Source organism: Gallus gallus, chromosome 20 (genome assembly GCF_016699485.2).
Source record: "Gallus gallus isolate bGalGal1 chromosome 20, bGalGal1.mat.broiler.GRCg7b, whole genome shotgun sequence".
In the NCBI taxonomy this organism is placed as follows: Eukaryota; Metazoa; Chordata; class Aves; order Galliformes; family Phasianidae; genus Gallus; species Gallus gallus.
The window spans coordinates 14,039,436-14,060,062 of record NC_052551.1 but is presented as its reverse complement, the minus strand read 5'-3'; the positions used below and the strand labels follow the sequence as shown (position 1 = coordinate 14,060,062).

Below are 20,627 nucleotides of genomic sequence, written 5' to 3'. Positions count from 1 at the left end.
GGTGGGGGGGGAGGGCGGAGGGCGGAGGGGCGGGGAGGGGCGGGGACGGCGGGCGCGGCTGGGCACGCCCCCTCCGCCGCGCGACCTCCGGGCCAATGGGAAGAGGCGCTCGGCGCGGCGTGGCCAATGGCGTGGCGGGAGGGGCGGGGACGCATCTGGAAGCGTCCCGCGGGCACATCTGGCGACGGGAGCGCGCGGCGCGGCGCGGCGGTGCCGCCGTCCCCGTGTCCTCACGTCGTCGTGTCCGGCCGCGCTACTTCCTGCCGCCCCAAGGCCCAGCCGGGCCCGCCGGCCGCGCAGACCCTCGCCGCGCCCCCACGTGGGCTCCGTCCGCGCCGCAGAGCCGGGTCGGGGCAGCAGGGCTGCGACGGGCAGACCGCCACGCGGTGACAGCGCCCGCGCGTAGCGGCACCGCCCCGCAATCCCCGCTCCGCCCGTTCCCGGCCGGGGATCGCCCGCTCCCTGGCGGCGCCTCTGCGCGCTGCGCTTCTGGAAGTCCCTTCGTTCCCCGCGGCGGCCGCGGCCGCAGCCGTGCCGGGACCGTCGGTTTCCCGCAGCCCTTCGTGTGGTGACGCACCCGCGCTCCTTAACGGCCTCCGCTAAAAGGTGGTCCCCAGCAAACGGTCGCTCCAGCACAGAAAATGCTACGGGAAAGAGCCCCGACCAATATGATTAGCATCTGTTAATTCTGTTATAAATTTTTTTCAAGGTCAAGTAAAATAGCACTGAAATTAGAAGTGATACAAATGACTGAGTAGATTCAATTTAAACAATTCATTTGCAGGGGATGAAATGCTGAAGAGAGGTTTGTTGACTTCGAAGGTGGTGTGTTTGCACACGACACAGCACGGGATGGACGAAGCGATGGGAAAGCAAGCCCGGACCTGAGGCTGCGACAGCAAATCACACCTCCGTGGAAAACGCTGTTCTGTCCCTTCGGGGCATCTGAGCCTCCTCCAGGGAGCTGGAAGCGCCCTCTGCACCGAGCCCGGAACTGCACAGGCCCTACAAACCCAACCGCTCGGGAATGGCTCTACGTACCAGTGTGCCGAGATTACCACGCTTCTGATGCCAGCTAAAGGCATGCAGTGTGTCTTCCGGAGCCTGCCCTCCTGCTCGGAGGATCACAAGTTAATTAACTAAGTGGAATCGTATGCTCAAATTAGCTCCGCTCTATGAAAAGTTGGCGTCGCGCCGCGCGGAGGGGCTGCGCCCGCCGAGGTCCCGGCGCTGCCGGCAGGTGGCGCCACGAGCCCGGGCACGGCCTGAGCCGCCCGTAGCACCGCCTGGCGGCGTTGGCGCGGAAGGGCAGCGGGGCGCCGCGGCTGTTGGCCTCCTGGTTGTGACAGACGCCACCTCAACAGCATGGCTTTACGCATTCTTCATAAGCGTCATTATCTGCTTCCTTTTTATTTATTTATTTATTTCCCCTCACCAGTGCGCTGGGGAGCAGCAGGGATAGAAGTGACTCTCCCCTCCGCTGTGGTTACGGGATGCCAATGACTTCCATGGGATGGCAATGATTTCAATACATGTAGCACCCAGAGGTCCTGCTGCCACACTGCCCTGTGGTGACACAACAACCTTTTTGCCTCTTCTCTACGCACTTCCCCTTCCCCATCTGCACCCGACTGCAGCCTACAGAAGGATTCAGAGACGCTTTTGAACACAGGCCTGTGCTACGCCAACTCCTTCGTGCAGCACTGCACAAGGCTCATAGATCAGAACATCCAGAAGTCAGACTCGCTCCTCTCGCCTGTTACCCATTCTTGTGCAATTCTTCCTGATCCGCAAGGCAAGAAGCAGAAGCTGGCTGCAGTTCCTTCGCTGGACTCTCTCTGGCATGGGAAAGTGTCAGTGGGTGGGAGGGCTGGAACAGCCACTCCTAGGGCTACTTCCAAAGCCATGCACACAGAGATAGGGAGATGACGGGGACCAGAAGCGACATGTGGGGAGGACGGCACGCTGTGGCTATCCCACCTGGTGCCCAGGCCATCGCAGCCAGCTGCCAGATGACACAGACCCGGGAGCTGTTCTCACATGCCAGTGCTCACCACCAACATGTCCTAACTGCTTCCCATGGTGCTCAACGCAGGATGAGAGCAGCTGAATAAAAAGTAATTGTAAAGCCTAGCATGCAGCCTTTAAAGTTTTTAATGAAGAATCTTGTAATTCTTCACCATGGCCCATTCTCCTGCCAACCTCCCTAAGATTGCCTTTGGTTTCTGCTGTCCCTGGCAGTACGCAGCACTAAGTTCCAGCTATCTGGCCCCAGCTTCAGGACCACTGAAGAGTTCTTCTTGTTCAGAAATTTCTGAAATCGGTAACCACCAGTCTGTTCCTGGGAACTCCTGGCACTTGTCAGAGTTCCTTAAAAGGGTCAGATTTCTGTTCTCCCAACCCTTTTTTTCAAAGTGCAGACACTCCAGAAAAAAAAAAGAACACCTGTCCTGTAACAAACTCATCAAGCAAGGAGATACAGTTATGTAGGAAATGTCAGATGACTATGAAGAACTTCTGGAAAGCTAGTGGACAGCAACTTCTCTGTCTGTTTTTCAACGGGCTACTATAAAACTGCTCAGAAATAAAGCCCACATCTTCCTGGTCAGATGGCTTCAACGTGCACTTTGCAACATGGGGCTGGAGCCTACAGCTTCTGCTTTTCCACTGGCATTTGTGTGCACTCAGACACTCTCCTTTTCTTTCTTTTGTAGCCCTCATTGCAACATTGCTCCACTTAAATTTGCTCTGACCTCCAATTCACTCTGGAAAATTTTCCATGCAGCAGGGGAAGGTATTTTGCTCACACAGTCCCCACCGGCTGCAGGCAGGGGTGCCATCTCCAGGTGTTGCTTCTACAGCACTGGGTAGGGCAAAGAGCAACATGGAGATAAAGTGGGGATTGAGCAACCTGGCACTGCAAAGGCCAAGCGTGCTAGGTCAGAGGTGAGGAGAAAATCAGCAGACAACCAACAAACACCCGAGCATCCCCATGTCACAAGGGAATGAGGGGTGAGGGAGCCCTCTGGGAGGGGGAGGACTCCACTCTGTAACAAAAGAACCCAAGGAGGCCAGGAGACGGCCTGCAACTCACATGGGAGGTCCCTGACACAGGGGACTGTAATGCAGAGTATCACGACTGCAGTTTAAGAGAGGAAATAGTGTGGCAATAGCTTTTTGGTTTTTTGTTTGTTTGTTTTTGTTTGGTTTATTATTATTATTATTATTATTATTATTAAATGTTAAAATGAGGCAAAGTCTTGAGTCTGGTCTAAGAGCTGGGAGAGGTGGAAGGAGAGCCAATCTCTCTCTGAGTTGACGCACTGTGCCTGCCAACCTCACTCTGTCCTGCCTGACATTTCATGAACACTGTGTCTTTTATTATTTATTTATTTTTAGCAGTGGAGAACAGCACGTGGAAAGCAACAGGTCGGAATCGAGCCTCTGCCAGGTACAACTTACGAGTTGGTGCTGGTGTAAGGTGCACGGCTGTATGAAGAGGGACCTGGGACTGGGAACAAGGAGAAAACAGAGCACACAGAGTGTTCAGAAATAGATTTCAATTTTACTTCTCTTTTTCACAGTCTTCATTGCAACATTGCTCCACTTACGTCAAACTTTCAGGCAAGGCCACATCTCACCCCAAGGTCTCCCATAGCAGCCCTGTGCTCCCCCAGCCTGCCCACATGCACGGACACCACTGCTCTCATTCTCCTCTCCAACTCACCTCCAGCACACTACCAGCAGCACCTTGTTCAGTGATGCAACTGTTGACTTCTGGCATTATCTTCTTTAATCTTTGCCCCTCTTCTGCCTCTCCATGCTTTGCATTGGGCTGCAGTGAGGGGCTGTGTCCACACAGCGTTTAGCATGATGCACCTCTGATCTCACTGATCTGCCAGGAGATACTGCAAGGCAAACAACATGCAAGACGAGTCTTCAGCAAGAGGCATCTAAAATTATAGACAGCCTTTTTCTAGAGTACAAACCCTCAGCCCACAGATTTTCTTACAAAATCTTCAGTGTTTGATCTGTGACCATTACATTAATAGCATCTCCCTAAAGCTAGTGTCCTTCCAGGACAGCTGCTATAGACCTGCAGTGTGGGAATTGGAGAGCCTGCTGGAAATCCTGGAAAAGAAGACAATTTTCAGGAATAATGTGTCTCTGCAACGTCTTATCATAGGTCTGAGCCTGCAGCTGGAAAGCTGTGTCTTTCTACAGTGTAAAAGGGAAAATGTAGAGCAGAATTTAATTCATGACAGAAAAGAGTGGTGAAGATGAGATTCTTCCCTCCACTTTTTCCCCCTTCCCACATTCTTGTCTTACCCCTCCACTATCTATCTTCTTTCACACATGAATAAAGAGGAATCTGGATTTTATTGCATCAGATTTTTTTTTTTCCCTAGGGAATGTAGATGTTCTCACTAAGTAATTTGTGAATAATGCTATCTCCTCCCCCAGCTGAAAAATTAAATCATGAAATCACCAGAAAGAAGGCGCTTTTCAGAGAAACGCTGCCTTTCTGCTGAAATTTGCTGCCAGGAGAACTGTAAAGGAACCAATTGCTGCTGCTCCTGAGTTTTTCATCGGGTGATCCCTTCACCAGGAACACCCACATCTCTTTTCCTATCTCTCTATGGAGAAGACTTTCCAGGACAGTTTGCAGCCTCTGTACATCAGGCCAGGCCAGGCCAGGCCAGGCCGAGCCGTGGCACTGACAGGGATGGAGCTCGGTGTGCCAAGACCTCCACCCAACTCTGTGCTGCAAGCTTTGCTCTACGCCCCTTTCCATTTCAAAAGCCCCATTTCTGGCCATGCATTTGTTATGACAAGTGCAGAAACAATTTAAAAGAGACCAGAGTTAGCTCAAAACCTGCTTGCTGAATGTTAGGGCTTTGGATAAGTGGTTAGTCTCGCCAACAAGGTTCCCATGAGAAGCTGAGAGCTCCATGAGAGTGGATGCTGGGATTTGAGGTGAGCTGGAGGAAGTTTAAAGAGATCCCAGCAGAGCAGGGAGGTGAGGGGGGAGCAGGGAAGGAGGGGACCAGCTGGGCATCCAACCTCAATTACCACTCCAGCTGACGTGTGATCCCAGTGACTATGGGATTACTCAGCACTGGCCTGGAAAAGGAGGTGTGGGCCACACCATCTCTGATATAATCTATTTCACATGACAATTGCGCAGACATTTTGTTTTGTTAGGGAAGATCAGCCTGGGTGGGAGCACAGCTTTCGGATGCTGAGCAGCAGAGAATAGGGCAGAAATTTGGAGAGGGCAAATTCAGGTCTCTGAGAATATCTTTAAAAAAATGCCCAAGAAATGTAACTGATGGGTTGCAGGGCCCTGGTTCAGCCAATGGCTGTGGCAAGACGTTGGAGACCTGTCAGGATCATGCCAAGAAACACCAGAGCCATTGCAGCAGGTGGCCGTGGCAGGAGACCTTCTCCTTATGGGTTCCTGAGATGTTTGGAGGTAGGAAGCACATGAGGCTGAATTTCAAGAGTTCAGTTGCAAGGGCCAGTTAGGGCAGCTGCTGGATGCAACCGCCAGATCAGAACTCAGGATAAGGACACAGCGCAACAGAGAAAACAGCCAGGAGAACAAGCCCTGGCTCACTGAGACTTGTCAGTATTTGCACCCAACACAGATGTTTGTATTTATGAAGGTATGGGCTCCAACCTCCAGACCCAGACCTCTGGCCAGGCCCAGCTCCAATTTAATCTCCGATGCATTCACCAAAGATTAACTTGGAGATAAAGACAGAACTAGAAATATTTGAAGCCCAAAAACCTGCTGGGGTACTTTTGTTATGGAAAGCAAAACCCTCTTGAAATGTGCAAAGGAAATGTAAACATAAAAATACAAGAAAGATCCAGTGATCCACTGACATATTTCTGAATTCTTCCCCTTTTCAAAGTTCTGAGGTTTGAACATTATGAACAGTTGACTGTTTGAATCGTATAATGCAATACCTGTTCCTCTGGCTTAACGTTACCATATTTCCCACACCGCAGGATTGCTTCACATTATTCTAAGAGGCAGTGTCATTTTCCCTGCAGTGCTGGGTCTTCTTTACTGAGGCGAAGGACACTCCTACTTCCTTTAATTATATGTTTTGTTTTAAATTAATGTCCTTTATTCTGAGGATGAATCACCAGCTTGTAGACAGGTAAATGTGGGAGTAAGAGAGTGAAAATAAAGTTTGATTCCCAAGGTGGGTGTCTTTAATTAAAACGGACATCGAGATTCCGTCTTCCTTCCCAAACTTACCCCGTGATTCTGAAAATGCCTGGATTCCATGGTTCTGAGCACGTATCTCACTCTCTTTCAGGAATGCCTTTAAACACGGTCCCCTCTGGCTTCAGAGCGCAGATTCCCTGTCGCCTTTGTACCCTGACAGTTGCACCGTATCGTGCAAAGTAAATACACCAAGGCAAACTTCAGTCACCGTTCCCGCATGCAGAGATGGGGAGCGGAGCTCGGCTCTGACTGCTCGCGGCCGTCAAGAAGGAAGCCGGGAGTGCACGGTGCCCCGCTCCAAACTGCGCTCACTTGGCTCTCCGCTTGCTCTTGTAAAATGGTTCTGCACACGTCTGTATGGGACGGTTCTGCCTGCCAGTGCGGTTTACTCAATCAGGCACTGGACGGAGAATAAGAGGATCTGTCTTCTATTTGCAGCTTTTTCCCCCTGCTTTGGCAAAAGAGCTTGGAAAAACGCCTTCTGCCTCGATTTCCCCAGGGGTAAAACGCGACCCAGACGGGTTTTGCACCCAATTCTGCGCGGCACACGCAGCCCCACAGCGCCAACCCTTCCTCTCAGACGCAAAAGGCCCGGCCTTGCACTGGCAAAAGGGCAGCGGCGGCGCCCCGCAGCCGTGTCCCGGTCCCGCAGCCGCTCCGGGCCGAGCGGTGCCCGCGTTCCCTGCAGTCGAGGGACCAGGACGGGACGTGAGATCTCGGCAGCCTCGCTGCCGGCGGCGGCGGCTTCGTGCGGTCCCGTTCCCGCGTCCTGCAGAGCGGCCCCAGGGCCCGCACCGCACCGCACCCGCAGCCGGCGGCGTCCCGGGGGCCGGAGCGGCAGCTCCGAAGCGTGCAGCGTGGCATGCGGCCAGGCGGTGACGCGCCTGTTGCTATGGGATTCACCGCCCCTATAAATAACCGAGCGAAGGAACTTTCCTAAGTCAGAGACTTAAGGACACGGGCCCCGCAACCAGATGGTCCGCAGGAGAGCCGCCAGCTCCAGCCGCAGCTCCGGGAGCGGGAGAGCCCCGCCGCGCCGCACGGACTGAGACGCCCGGGCGGGCAGCGCAGCGGGGCCGTGCCCAGCGCCGGGCTCGGGAGACCCCCACCTGACGACGGCCGCTCGATCCCGTGCCGGGGGGGCCCCCAGCGCCGTCTTCTCCTCCCCGCATCCCCCTTTGCTTTCATGCAACGCCTGGTGGCCTGGGACGCAGCATGCCTCCCCATTCAGCCGCCCGCCTTTAAATCCATGGAAGTGGCTAATTTCTATTACGAGGCGGACTGTTTGGCTGCTCTCAACAAGCTGCACCCGCGGGCGGCCGGGGGCCGCTCCATGACCGAACTTACCGTAGGGGACCACGAGAGAGCCATTGACTTCAGCCCCTATCTGGACCCCTTAGCAGCATCCCAGCAGCCGGCGCAGCCGCCGCCTCCCGCAGCAGCAGCAGGGGGCAACTTTGAGCCTGCCTGCAGTAGCGGCGGCCAAGATTTCCTTTCCGATCTCTTCGCCGAGGACTATAAAGGCAGCGGCGGCGGCAAGAAGCCCGACTACACCTACATCAGCCTCACCCGGCACGGCCACCCGTGCGGCAGCCAGAGCCACAAGCCGGGGGTGCTGCCGGGCTGCTTCCCGCCCCAGATCGTGGAGACCAAAGTGGAGCCGGTCTTCGAGACCCTGGACTCTTGCAAAGGGCCCCGTAAGGAAGAAGGGGGAGCGGGGCCAGGACCGGGGGGCATGTCCTCGCCCTACGGCAGCACCGTGCGCTCCTACCTGGGCTACCAGTCGGTGCCGAGCGGCAGCAGCGGGAACCTGTCCACCTCGTCCTCCTCCAGCCCCCCCGGCACCCCGAACCCCTCCGAGTCCTCCAAGTCGGCCGCCGGCGCCGGGGGCTACTCGGGGCCGCCGGCGGGCAAGAACAAGCCCAAGAAGTGCGTGGACAAGCACAGCGACGAGTACAAGCTGCGCCGGGAGCGGAACAACATCGCTGTGCGCAAGAGCCGCGACAAAGCCAAAATGCGCAACCTGGAGACGCAGCACAAAGTCTTGGAACTGACGGCCGAGAACGAGAGGCTGCAGAAGAAGGTGGAGCAGCTCTCTCGGGAGCTGAGCACCCTCAGGAACTTGTTCAAACAGCTGCCCGAGCCCCTGCTCGCTTCCTCGCCCCGCTGCTGACCCCCGCGCCGGGCCGCGGGGCGAGCTGAGCGCTGCCCCCCCACGCCCTCCTCCCGGGGCCGGGCCGCGTTTTCGGTTTCGTTGGGGGTTTCATTGTTGTTGTTTGTTGTTGTTTGTTGTTGTTTCGGTCTCTATTTGCTAACCCCCCCCCCCCCCCCCTCCCGGGGCCAGGGGGCGGCGGGCGGCGCGGGGGGGGCCGCGGCCCCAGGGCTCTGCTGGGCGCTGGGGTTATTTAAAACGGCGAGAGGAGAGCGAGGGCGAAGTGATGCAATCCTTTAAGCATGGCTGGGAATGCTGTGTACATGATGCAATCTCGTGTAACTGTCAGTCATGGATTGAGTAATCTGTTAAAGATGTTCCTACAGTTTTTTTTATTATAAAGAATAATCTATTTCTATAAGAAAATACATATGTATATTTTGGGATCTATGCATTCTTGCTACATTTGAAGCATTAATGAACGATTTTAATAAACTTTACGACTAGGTTAAAAAAAGTAGCTTGTTTTATTTTGAGGGTACATTTTGAGTCAGATGAAATGCAGGGCTGACATTCCAGTGGATCTGGCTTGGTGCTGCCAACAGGGATAAGGACTCACATTGGTCTTTTGGCTTTCTCTGCGACTCAGAGAAAAACAAAAACAAAAACCCCAAGAGAAACCCAGCCAAGAGCAGAGCTGGAGGCTTCAGCCAGTCCTCATTGTCTCATTTTGGTTCCTCTAATCACTTGCTTGAGCTGCCACTCGGGTATTGTCTGGGAAGAGGTGTTTCTTTGGGGTGATGGTTTATTTTTTTTTGCACTTCTTGCTGTTCCCAACATGCAGAGCAAGGTGTGCTGTCCAAACCATGACGATCTGGTGAAGTAACTGCAAGGCTGAAGTGGGAGGGAGGAAGAAAAAGTGAGGGAGGAAGCTTTCACTTAATTCTTTTTTCTTTTTCTTCAAGGAGTTTCTGTTCTCTGAATTATGATTCAGCGTGTCTTATGTTTGTAGTTTACAGGAATAAACATGAGAAAGTAGCCCTTCTGTTGGATGACGGTAATGTGGTCACTGCTCAGAAGCCTCGCGAAAGCCGCCAGGTGAGAGGCACACCAACAACCCCTTGCCTTTCCTCTTGAGATGTTCTTCTCAAACCTGTAGCTAGAGCTTCTCTGTTGAGAGGTGTTTGTTTCTGTGTGTCTGTTAGCTGGGGGAAAGCAGCAGATGAGTGGGGATGGGGCAGGCTCTGTTGGGCTATAGATTGGGCTGGAGCTTTGTTCTGCCTGCTGTTGGAAAGCTGTGCTGCTCCCATGCTCTGTGTGCGGCTGCCAGAGCTCTTCAAGCAGCTCACAGTCCCAGGCTGGTTATGTGCAGGGAGCTGAGAGAAGGACTGGGTCTTACTCAGCACGTTCCATTTTCCTGTTAGGCCAACTTTAAGCGCTATGTTTTAAAATCCAGATTCCTGGTGCTCCAGAATAGGAACTCTTTAATCGTCTGTGCTGAGCTGAATCCAGAGGAGCTTTTCTGTACCAAGAGAGTGGATTTGAATTTGCTGCAGGCAGGGCAGGATTCCAGGACAAACCCTGAATCTGTCACTTATTTCCAGTGTTCCTTTTAGCAAAGCATGTTTCCTACTGAAAGAGCTGCTGTGCATTTTTGACACTTGAGATCCTATCTTTCCTCAGCAGGTAGAACTCCCAGAGCTCTCAGGGAGATCTGCTGTGCTCTGCTCCCATAGCGCTCCTATGGAGCTATGCAGCAGTGAGCAGGGAAGCAAGAGAACCGATACGGATTTCCACTGTTTGCTTTTTAATTTGTGCACTGCAGTTAAGTTGGTTTTATGAGACCCTATGAATAGATTTTCTTGGGTGAGCAAGCTCCTGCATGACTCAAATTCTCGCAGGCAAGATAGACGTTAGATCTTGTCTTGGCTGTCCCTTGTGACGCTGATTTCTCCAGCCTCCTGTGGCTGTTTATTCTACTATTCTTCTAGTTACGAAACTTATCCACATCGTTAGATCCCATTTTCGTGCTGTGCTGTAGGCCATGTAATGTTACCCACACTTACGAGCAGCGTTCCCAGTCAGAGCTGAGTGCTGCCGAGGGTGGAATTGCTGGAGGACTGGAGATGTCCTCAGACACATTTCTTTCTTTCTTTCTAAATGACAGAGCTTCCAACAAAAATTCAGTTTATGAGGGCTGAGGTAGAGGAGATTGAAAGATAAGATGTACTAAAGGTATTTATATTTGTTTGAATAATAATCCAGTTTTGGAGCTAGAGCTCTGTCAGGCATGAATGAGCTAATTCCTGTCCTTCAACTGCTTCCGGAATTGGGGCAGTGTTGCTGCTGCAATTTAAAGAACATCTAAATTAATGTTGTATTCCATTGTATCTCTTTATTTGGAAGAAAGATTTTTCATTGAGGGGGAAACTCGTGCAGCAGCGAGTTTTTGTCAGACAGATGCAGTTAGACAGGATAACTGATGAGCACTGCTGTTACACCAATCTCAGAAGGAATCAGAAAGAGTCAGAATGAGAATTTCTGAATACTTCATTCTTAATCTTATCTTGCCTACAGAACTTATATTTTTGGAGCTTTCTAGCACAATTAAATGCATGGAGGCCATGAAATACCCTACTTAATGAACAAACATATGAAAAAGGCCCCGGAATTAAAACATTTCCTGGGGAAAAAGTAAAAAAAAAAAAGAAGAAAATAGTTTGGAAATGAATCTGAGCATTAATTCGAGCACTAAAGCAGACAAAAGATTTCAAATACCTTTTCTAATCACAGTGGCGGAACTGGAAAATCCCTGTCCAAACAGTGGCTCTGCTCCAAATGAGTGAGCTTCCCATTGCAAATAAGACCCTGTTAACTGAAAGCAGTACCAGGTGCACCCCAGTTGTCTCCTCACAAGGTCTCTTTTGCTTCTTTTCCCAAAGTGACTCTGTACAACGTGTGGTAAGACTTCACAGCTTATACACAAGGAAACCATGCAGGAAAGTTAAGGCATTTACTCCTGGAGTTTGTTTTTAATTTATGGAGCTTATAAAAATCATTTGGTTTGGGCTTTTTATTCCCTTTCAAAATATTTACAACACTGACTAACTGCTATAGGTCTTCCTCACTACTGCTGAAATAAGCATTCCTTTCCATGCAGAAACGGTGCTGCCAGATCAAACCTCCAGCACTGATATCCCACTTCCAAAGCATCTGATGATTTGCTTAGATCGGCTAAAGAAATCATATGTATCGCTTGAAATGGAAAGAATTAAAAACACCATTACAATTTTGGCAGCAGTTCTTCTAGTCTTCTAGTTCTTGCTAGTCGCTGCCTACCTGCCCAAGCACATACAGGAGATGCTGTGTGGCACAGCTCTGACCCCCGTACCACTGCTGCCCCTGGGAAGGTGCAGGACAATTACTTCAGTTTCTATACGAATTGTTTCTCTTCTATCAAATAAAATGGCGCAAATTGCACACATGCCCCAAAGGTGACTGGGCTGGGGGAATCAATCGCAATTGGTTACATTATGTTTTTTCACTCATTCTTGCAATAGCCTTCATATATAAAAACTACAACCTGAAAAACAGCTGTGTGAAGTGTTTACAATTTCACCGCTAGAACAACTGGTATTGATGAGGATGTGTGTGAAAACATAAAGTTATTCTCATACTACATAGTTTTCAAGCACTGTTTCATTAGCTGTGACAAGAATAAAAGTCCATGCAACTTAGTATCTGCTTTAATAAAGACAAAATGTATATGAGGCCAAATTACACATCATCTCTTGCTATTTATAATACCACTGAAGAGATAATAAGTATTGCCTTGCATTTTCTGTCATTCTGTCAATCACAGCAACACAAGGGACTCCAGACCACCAGTGCACCAGGGCAGCAGGGTGCGGCACTCAGTCTGTTTGGGTTACAGGTGGTTATCTGGGGATGGGGTCATGATCAGTATCTTCTTTTGTGTTTAACCATGCATATGCTTAGCATATAGAACTTTAGGGCTGAACTTACGTATTAAAGTGAAGTATGAAGAAAAAAAATCAAACCTATGCATGAACATTGCAAAGGTCCTAATACAAAGAATCGAAACAAAAGTAGGAATTTAGTTAACTCCTCACAAAGATTCTGTTCCATTTCTGAATACATTTTTAAATTGCTCATGAAAGTAAAAATGGAAGCACGAGGCCAAAACTATATGTTAATGTGTGAGGGAATTGGCTCTTCTTTTGAGAGAGACTCTCTGAGCAGATGAGTGAAGTTATTAAAAGAGTGGAATTCTATGTAACTATTTGCTGGAACCCAAAATGTACTCTGAGAGTTTAATCTTTTCAACACAAAGCTAAACTGTGGTACAAATTCCGAACTCAGATAAGATCCTGAAGTTTTCTGAGGTTCTGATTCCTCCATGGGAATTGAGGGCAGTGTTGGCCCAGCCCACTCCAAGGGCAGTGTGTAAGAGCCTAGAAAGATCAGATATGGCCTTCAACTGACATCAGGATCATGCGAGATTTCTGATCCAGAACTACATGAAATTCCAGGAGAGCTTCTCTTTGCAGTGACACTGGATGGACCCTGTGACTCTGAAACACAACCACAGCAGCATTTCATTGCTGAGCCTCAGTAAAGCGCTGCCAGGGTCAGCACAAGCTCTAACTCTGATTTGGATGGTTTTATCTTCTGGGAACTAAAACCCCTCTGCGACCATTTTCCCACCTGTTAGACTGTTAGAATGTTTTGTTTTGAATAAAGGGTTCCCTTCCACTCCTGACAATGTAGGTGGCTGGAATTCAACACTGGATAAATGGGTTAATAGTTGCTGAAGCTAATTGATTTGCACTTACGATGGGACACATCTAGTTCCAAATCTTCTGACTGATTGTCACAGTTCTACAGAGCAGAGCCAAATCTAACCCTCATTTGTTTTAAAGCCTTCACAAATTTGGAGTATTCTGTTCTAATAATATTTTCTAGCCAATTACTGTCAGCTTTTTTGCTTGTCCCATCTGCGCATGCCTCTGGAACTCACACATTACATGGCTATTACAGTACTTCCTCAGAGTTCAGGGTACTTACATAGAAGTTTTATTTAGGTCTCAGAATTTCATCCATTTTGCAGAATAACAAATCCTCCACAAACTCATCCATTCCCTCTATAGCACCTCTGTACACTATAGAGATGCTGGCTTTGTCATCAGACCTTGTTTTAATTGGCTTGAACATCATCCCAGCCAAAGAACTGCATTTTTGACAGAGAGGCAACAAAAGTTTATGGTCCCCATCGCCACATAAAACAAGTGCAGCAGTTGGTTTGTTTTCTATAAATACCTCGTGTTTGCTAGTGTATTGCAAAAGCATTTCATTAAGCCTGTGGTAGGTAGCTCATTGATGTTGTCTAGAAATTACAGTAACAGGAATCACAGTCTCCTTCAAAGAATGCAAAAATCCCTCTAAGACCTCAGCCCTGGGCTGCTCCCCTCCCACATCAGCCCACCTGCGATCCGGGACTGCAGAGCTGTGTGAGCCTGAGTTGTGTTTGTGTAAATGAGAAGTGTTGGTTTTAGAAGTGAATGTCACATTGACACTACAGCAAAATGTCTCTGTGCAACATGATGAAACAATTACTTGGCTGGAGTAATTCAGGAAGGGAATCAGAAGGACAAGGGAAAGTGCCTGGAGCCTGTTGGGGAAGCAGGAGGAGAGCAGTGGTGGCCAGCAGCAGGAACATTGTTCTGCTCATTCCTCAGCCTCTGCATCCGACAGCGACTCGGGGTGGGTGCTTCTGACTGCAGTGTGCCACCTTCCCTGAGCACAGGTGTCTTACTGAGTCTGTCTGCTGTTCTTTGGAGACGAAAGTACAGAAAACAAACAACGAATGTCATTTTTCAAGATATGTGTGTCTGACATTTAAATGTACAACAAAAAAGCACAACAAAAAAGTGGGATTAACTTGGCACAATGAGACAAGTAGATTAACAAAAAAATCTGTAACTATCAAGGAGTTTGGTTTTTAAAGGAACGCAAGCCGGAATGCAGCCACTGCACTTCACTTCCACACAAAGCCCAGCTCCTCACACTGCTCTGTGCTGATGTGCCCCTGATGACAACTCCTGGTGGGAGAAAATATCCTCGTGCTTCGAGTTAAGAACTACTGCTGACCCCGGGGATGGCTCCCCAGACCAGAGGGACTGGGAGAGGAGGCAGAAAGCCTTCAGATATGACTTCAGCTATTGGGTTCACAGTATTCTCACACACTTCAAAAGGAACTTATATAGCTGCAGAGTTAATGAATGCAGAACACTGTCAGAAATTAAGCATCAGAGGACAAATGAGCTTTAGCAAAAGCTCAGGAATTAGAAGACAGTTTCCGGTCTTGACTCTTTCATCAGTTTATCATATATCTTTAGATTGCTGGTTAGCTTCCAGATGTAACAGAAGCTGTACACACATATGTACATCTCCAGTTATAAGTGCAGTTGCCATAGCTGCAGGTGTATTTGTCTATTATATTTTTAAACACTGATCTTACATGTGTGCTTTGTTGTAGACAAGGAGATGTAGTTTTCAGTGGAACTATTATCACTCGCATGAGTAATGATAAATACACAGATCTGCATTCACATGAATGTGTTTACATGAACCTGTATATACATGGATCTGAGATCAGTGTCTCTGGGAGGTTTTCAATGCCTTTTACAGCACATGCCTAGCAAATTTTCAGTATTTTCATGTTGTATGTCCAATTTCTCCAGAGCTACCAAGTCACGTGGGCTGACTCAGCCGTCCATTCCCATACAAAAGGCAGTGACAGAGGCTTCAGCATTCCTCGCTTCCCAGGAAAAAAAAAAAGCAAATCTAAGTAGGGAGGTACCGCCTCTCTCACCCATTGTGCCCCAACACAGCAAAGCCCTTGAGTGCAAATTCTGCCTGAGTAGAAGCAAAGCAATGCAGAACAGAAGCTTTCAGGTTTTGGATGTGCCAAGTGCTCTGCTGAAACACATCCTTCCAGAGTCCCAGGCATAGCCACCTGGCCTCTGGATTATGGCTGTGATGCAGCTGTGTCACAGGTGTTAAGTCCTGGGAAAGAAAACATGGCAGAAAACCTGGATGTTCAAAAGATGGTGATGTGATGCACTCAAACAGGCCAAAAGAAATCCTAATCTCCTTCCAGTGTACAGAAGTGCCCCATTTGCTGTGTGTGTTGGACAGGGCTAGCAAGCCACTGCTACAGTGAATGGTGTTAGCACCTGGCTGGTGATCAAAGAATTCTTGAGCAACAACCCACTCCACATCAGCAGGAGCTGCTGCCAACAACCATGGACATCTCTGGGCTGGAAGGCAACTGATAAAGCTCATGCTGAGAAAAGCAATGGTGCCTGCGTTGGGCAATCTGAGCTCTACTAATGGCTACTGGAAAATGTTACTTTTATTTTAGTTCTGCACTTGCACAAGGCAGATTCACTGAAGACTCTCACACAGTGTTTGCACAGGGTGTTCTGTCGTTAGTATTCTTTTGGTTTTTTTGGCAGCATTTTATTTAGGTGAGCAGACGCTCTCACCTCACAGGGGAAAACCACTACTCCTTGGTACTTTTCTTCCTCTGTCAGTAATAAATATGGGTCAACCATGCCTCTCTCCAGAATTAGCTCCTGTGTGTTTGGCTGTGGAAGAGAAGGCACTCAGAAAGAACGGGAATGATGCAGTCAGATCTGCTGTAATACAGTCCTGTGCCTGGTTGGAGGCGATACAGTTCACAAGGCTGGCAAATTGGAAAGGATTTGGCAAAAAAAAAAAAAAGAGTACAGGGAAGATTTCCATGGAGCAAAGAGGTTTTAAAAGAAGGAAGTGATACCAAACAGTACGTGGTTCTGGGAAGGCTATTGCAAGCCGTGGCAGTGATGGGAACTGTTTCCAACAGACAGGCTAGGGGCACTGAACTGTTTTCCCACTGACCTCATGGCCATATGAAGTGAAAATCCTACTCTAGTCTTTTTTGCCAAGTTCTTTAAGGCAAAAGCTGGGCAAATGGCTCCTGCTTTTGCATTAATTCACTAGCAGGTGCTCTTCTGCACGAGCCCTGCAAGAGCTTTATTACCAGAGTACACTAACTATTAAACAGCCATAAGCTTAATCCGGTATTTACTGTAGGACTGTGCCTTTTTATTGCGCGCAGGGAGGGAACTCCCTTCTCAGCCCTCCAGGTGGTCCCTTCAGGGCAGGGTTGAGGCACATTGGTGAGAAGAGGTGGGGTTCGATGGGAGAGGCTTTCATTGCTGCCCTACCTGTTCTGGGCATAAACTGAAATGATCAGTCTTTAAATTCTGCCAATTAGGCTTGCTTTACTGGCATTGGAGTCAGTTTACTATGACAAGTAAAACTATGTTTCTCTTAAAAAAGACAAAAAAGAGGTAAAATTCTGCTGTAAAATTCTGCAAGAAAGAGCAGGGCAGCGCTCTACAGCTCTGGGCAGCTCAGGCACAAATCCCTCCTGGCACATTTTTGTACCCTCTGCCAGTAGTCACTGTCAGGGAGCTCATGGAGCAGGGATGGAGGATGTAGTCTGCGCTCCTCCACGGTACCTCCTCCTCTGCAATAATTCCACTTCAGCATTTAGTGCAGGGTTAGATGTGGGAAAAAAATAGCAAGTGCTCTTTCTGCCAACCAAGTTCCATCTACCTGGGAGAGCAAAACACGATGCCTTTTACAAGACTGCAAAACTGCTAATCTAGGTAGTACCTGTACTCTCAAGGCAGTACCAGAATCTCCTGATCAAGAGATTCCAATAATGAAGAGGGCCTCTTGGCTCTATTGCTTCCTGGTTTCTGCAGACCTAAGGCAGACATTGCTCTGTTCCTTGCATACTGCTCCCATTTTTACGTCTATCTTTACTAGAAAGTCCAGAAATTATAGGGCTGGTTTTCATACTCAATGATCTTTGCAGCAAGTACTTCTGCCTATGAAAATATGGCAGGCAGAACCTGGCTTCATCCCTATCTGCATTCAAAGAAGAGGATGGGCACCATCTCCCAGCAGCTCCATACTCCTTTCTTAAGGGCCATTCTCACCATTTTGGCATTCAGGCTTTGCTGGTCTAAACCAAACATTTCAGATATCAACATTTCAGACCTTTGCATCCCTCACTTGCTTCAGAGCAGGCTTTATTCTGAGAATGGTTTCTCACTGGCACTTGAGTAGGAAGTGAAGAACACAAATGGGAAAACTATCCATGTCGGAAACGTTTAATATTGCATACAGCTGGATTGTGAGGAATGCTCCTTTTACTCTTTGATGTCCTGGGAACTCTGACTCAGCCTCCTGCATCCACAACTTCTAAACCTCCACAGTGTATTACCAAATGACGTTGGCACAAATTCAGGACAGAAAAGCCCACTTAATATAACCTTCTTTATAAATGTGGTTCTAGGTTCTTCCCTCCTGTAACTGCCACTGTGGAGGGGAGGAGGGAGGTAAATATGACCACCTAATAAGCATTTCACAGAACTGACTCTCTGAGCTAATTTGTGCTCTCCTGCAGCCTCCCTGCAGGGATTAAATATTAGCCAAGCACCACAGGAAGGTCAGACTACACAGCCCAGCAAGCTGGTGGGCTTTGGGGTGGTACAGCAAGCTGCACTGGTCCTGTGCTTGGTGTTAAGTCCAGGTAGCTGCTTTTCAGCCACTGCTACAAAGACTCTGCATCATATAACTAGGTAGGAATGATAACAGAGTGAGTCTGGAGCAAAGAAATTGAAGTCTCGTCTCTGGCACTGATGAAAACTTGTTTCTTGGACGAGATGCTTCACCTTTGAATACTTCAGTTCTGCTGTCTACAGAAAGATATTTCCTGGGCATGGGAGAACAGAGGAGGGTGTCTCAGGTATACGTTGTTTAAAAAAGTGTGAAATATGAGATGAGACATTCACAAAACCATACATTAATTACTTAAAGTCTGTATCAAATGCCAAAAATAAAAATGAATTCAGCAGGGAAAGCTCTGAGTTATTTTGTAGTGCACGCTCTTTAGACCAATCTTCTGGTGGCAATGACTAGAAGTGTTCCCAGGCAGTAGCACGACCACACATAGTTTGGCTCATTATGTATGTAAAACAGGCAGATGCCATTAGAAAGTCATTTTTCTGACCCAGTGAGTACAGAAGGCTGTTCCTTATGATGAAGTCCTCTGCAGGGGCTGTGTTTTTATCATGCCTCACACCTTTCAAGGTATTTAAAATGACTGAAAAGTTGGATACTACCTTCCTTTTTCTCCTCTGGAATCTGAGCTCAGTGTTCACAGAATTTCTCTGACTCCTCAGCATTTTCCTTTCAAACCCCCTTGTCTTTGACAGTATGCAATTCCTGACATTGGTGGGTATAGCTGCAGTTTTATTGAGTATGTAATAACATGTTATTCAGGGACAACAAGTCATGATAATAAACCATCCATGTAATTAGGCTTGACTCATCAGTCAACTCAGAAAAGGATAGAATGGAACTCATAAAAACACCTTTAAAGGATGATGGAAATGTTTAAAGAAAAAAGAAATTAGCAGTGTTTTCTACTGTTAAGTATTTTGCAGGGTAGAAAATTAATTAGCAGTGACAAGAACACACCATTCTGGACTGCCCATTCCATCCTGCTTTGCCCACAGTGACTGAGCTGTGCAGGAGCCAGCGCGGTGGGACCGAGTTCAGTGCCTTACTCATGTGAGGAAGCACCACGGAGGGAAATTTCCTCTTGAGCCGAGGCCAGGCTACCAATGGCAAAATCTGGTGACATAAAATTTGTATGCAAAAAAAAAAAAATCCCACATTTTTGCATATTATTATTTCTAAATCTTCACTTTTTCCTCTAGGAATTTAATTATTTTAGATGAGAAGCTAAAAATCTGTCTCCAATAAGCTATATACATCAAAAGTCTGCATATATCCCAGACTGATGATCTGAGAAACCTAGCACTTACACCTGGGACCTTTCTGAACAGGAAACCATGTGCCATGAAGAGAATGCACATTTCCAAGATCTCTGTGAAACAGAAATAACACAACAGTGCCCACTGTGCCCAAGGCCCAAACATGCACAAAGCTACCATGGCCAAATCCAGCTCTGCCCAAGTCTGGGTGAAAGGTCACTAAGAATTAGGAAGCAAACTACTGAGTAACCAGCATTGCAGCAACAGAATCAACTGTCATGGATTGGCTAAGTCAGTGGGATAGCACCCCTGGCTATTGGCAGCTATATTCTCATAATTAACATTTATTAAGGTGGTCATCTCCAAACTAAACAAATGCAAAATTTGATTACTAATATAAAAGACATCTGCAAGATCTATATAAGAGCATTGCAAAATATTAAATAATAAAAGTTGTTACTGAACAACAGCAGGAAAACTCACAACCCTGCAACACGCTTGCTTCTCAAACAGACAAAGCCTGGCTATTTTCAGGAAATTACATCTTGAGTGGTGACAGTATTTGCTCTGTGCATTTGATGTGGGAGATAGGGGATATGGCTGGCAGAGTGCCTAAATCTGACAGTAAGGCCAAGACTGGCACTTAACTACATGAATCACCAACTACTGAAATTTAAAAGCTTGCATATGCAAATCACTCATTAAACACATTAGCATAGTCAGTTATCCAAACTGAAATCTTAATCGTATCTCCAAGTTAGGGATGCAATCACACACCCATTTTTTTCAGATTTGCATTTGTGAGCATGGTTTCCTGAGAGCTACATCCAGAAAGCAGTCTAATAACCATTTTTTCCTCATATAGTTCCGGGAAAGAAAAAGAAGAGTAAAAGCATGCTGAATGTCTTCCTCCCCTGAAAAATAATGGGGAAGTGTACAAAATCAGGAACCGAATGTGGACAGACTGAATGGGCTAGATGGTGAGTTATGTGCGCTCTCATTTAATCCAGTGCCCATCCTTGTGACTCCTTCCACCCAAGCAGTGTGGCATTTCCCTCTATTTGCAAATATTCAGGCAAGGAAAAGACTATGTGCCAGATTTTGGCTTTATTTACATTGAATTACCTGAGATTAGAATCTGAAACTAGAAACTTTCTTTATACAGTTACAAATAGCTATATTATGCCATTTTAAGGGGTTAAGAAAAGGAGGAAATCATAACCACAGAAGTCATAAAGGCAACTTATCCCAAGCCAAATAGTTTTGTTTCTAACGCAGGGCTTTAATTACAACATGTCATATAATGATG

General features: G+C 47.9%; 2 protein-coding genes and 2 long non-coding RNA genes across 25 annotated transcripts in view; 2 read left to right on the top strand and 2 right to left on the bottom strand.

The window, feature by feature from the left end:
* Window positions 1–464: 464 nt before the first annotated feature.
* On the top strand, window positions 465–4,377 carry LOC121107307. Its single transcript, XR_005841181.2, has 2 exons — window positions 465–606; window positions 785–4,377. It is a non-coding gene; the product is annotated as an uncharacterized LOC121107307 (long non-coding RNA).
* On the bottom strand, window positions 3,354–6,365 carry LOC124417326. Of its 2 annotated transcripts, XR_006931891.1 has the most exons (3): window positions 6,275–6,365; window positions 3,728–3,908; window positions 3,354–3,511 (listed from the first exon to the last, which is right to left on the bottom strand). It is a non-coding gene; the product is annotated as an uncharacterized LOC124417326 (long non-coding RNA). The 2 variants fall into 2 exon arrangements; XR_006931892.1 differs by having other exon boundaries at window positions 3,728–6,365.
* Window positions 6,366–7,182: 817 nt separating this feature from the next.
* CEBPB (CCAAT/enhancer binding protein beta) lies at window positions 7,183–8,913 on the top strand. Its single transcript, NM_205253.3, has one exon. It carries the CDS (start codon window positions 7,431–7,433, stop codon window positions 8,415–8,417), a length of 987 nt encoding a protein of 328 aa, NP_990584.1. The 5' UTR covers window positions 7,183–7,430; the 3' UTR covers window positions 8,418–8,913.
* Window positions 8,540–20,627, bottom strand: part of FAM65C (family with sequence similarity 65 member C) — a 229,984-nt gene continuing 217,896 nt past the window's right edge. For all 21 annotated transcript variants that reach the window (XR_006931879.1, XR_006931882.1, XR_006931883.1 and 18 more), the window contains one exon: window positions 8,540–14,249. The gene's annotated coding sequence lies outside the window, so the exon portion shown is untranslated. The remainder of the gene's footprint in view (window positions 14,250–20,627) is intronic.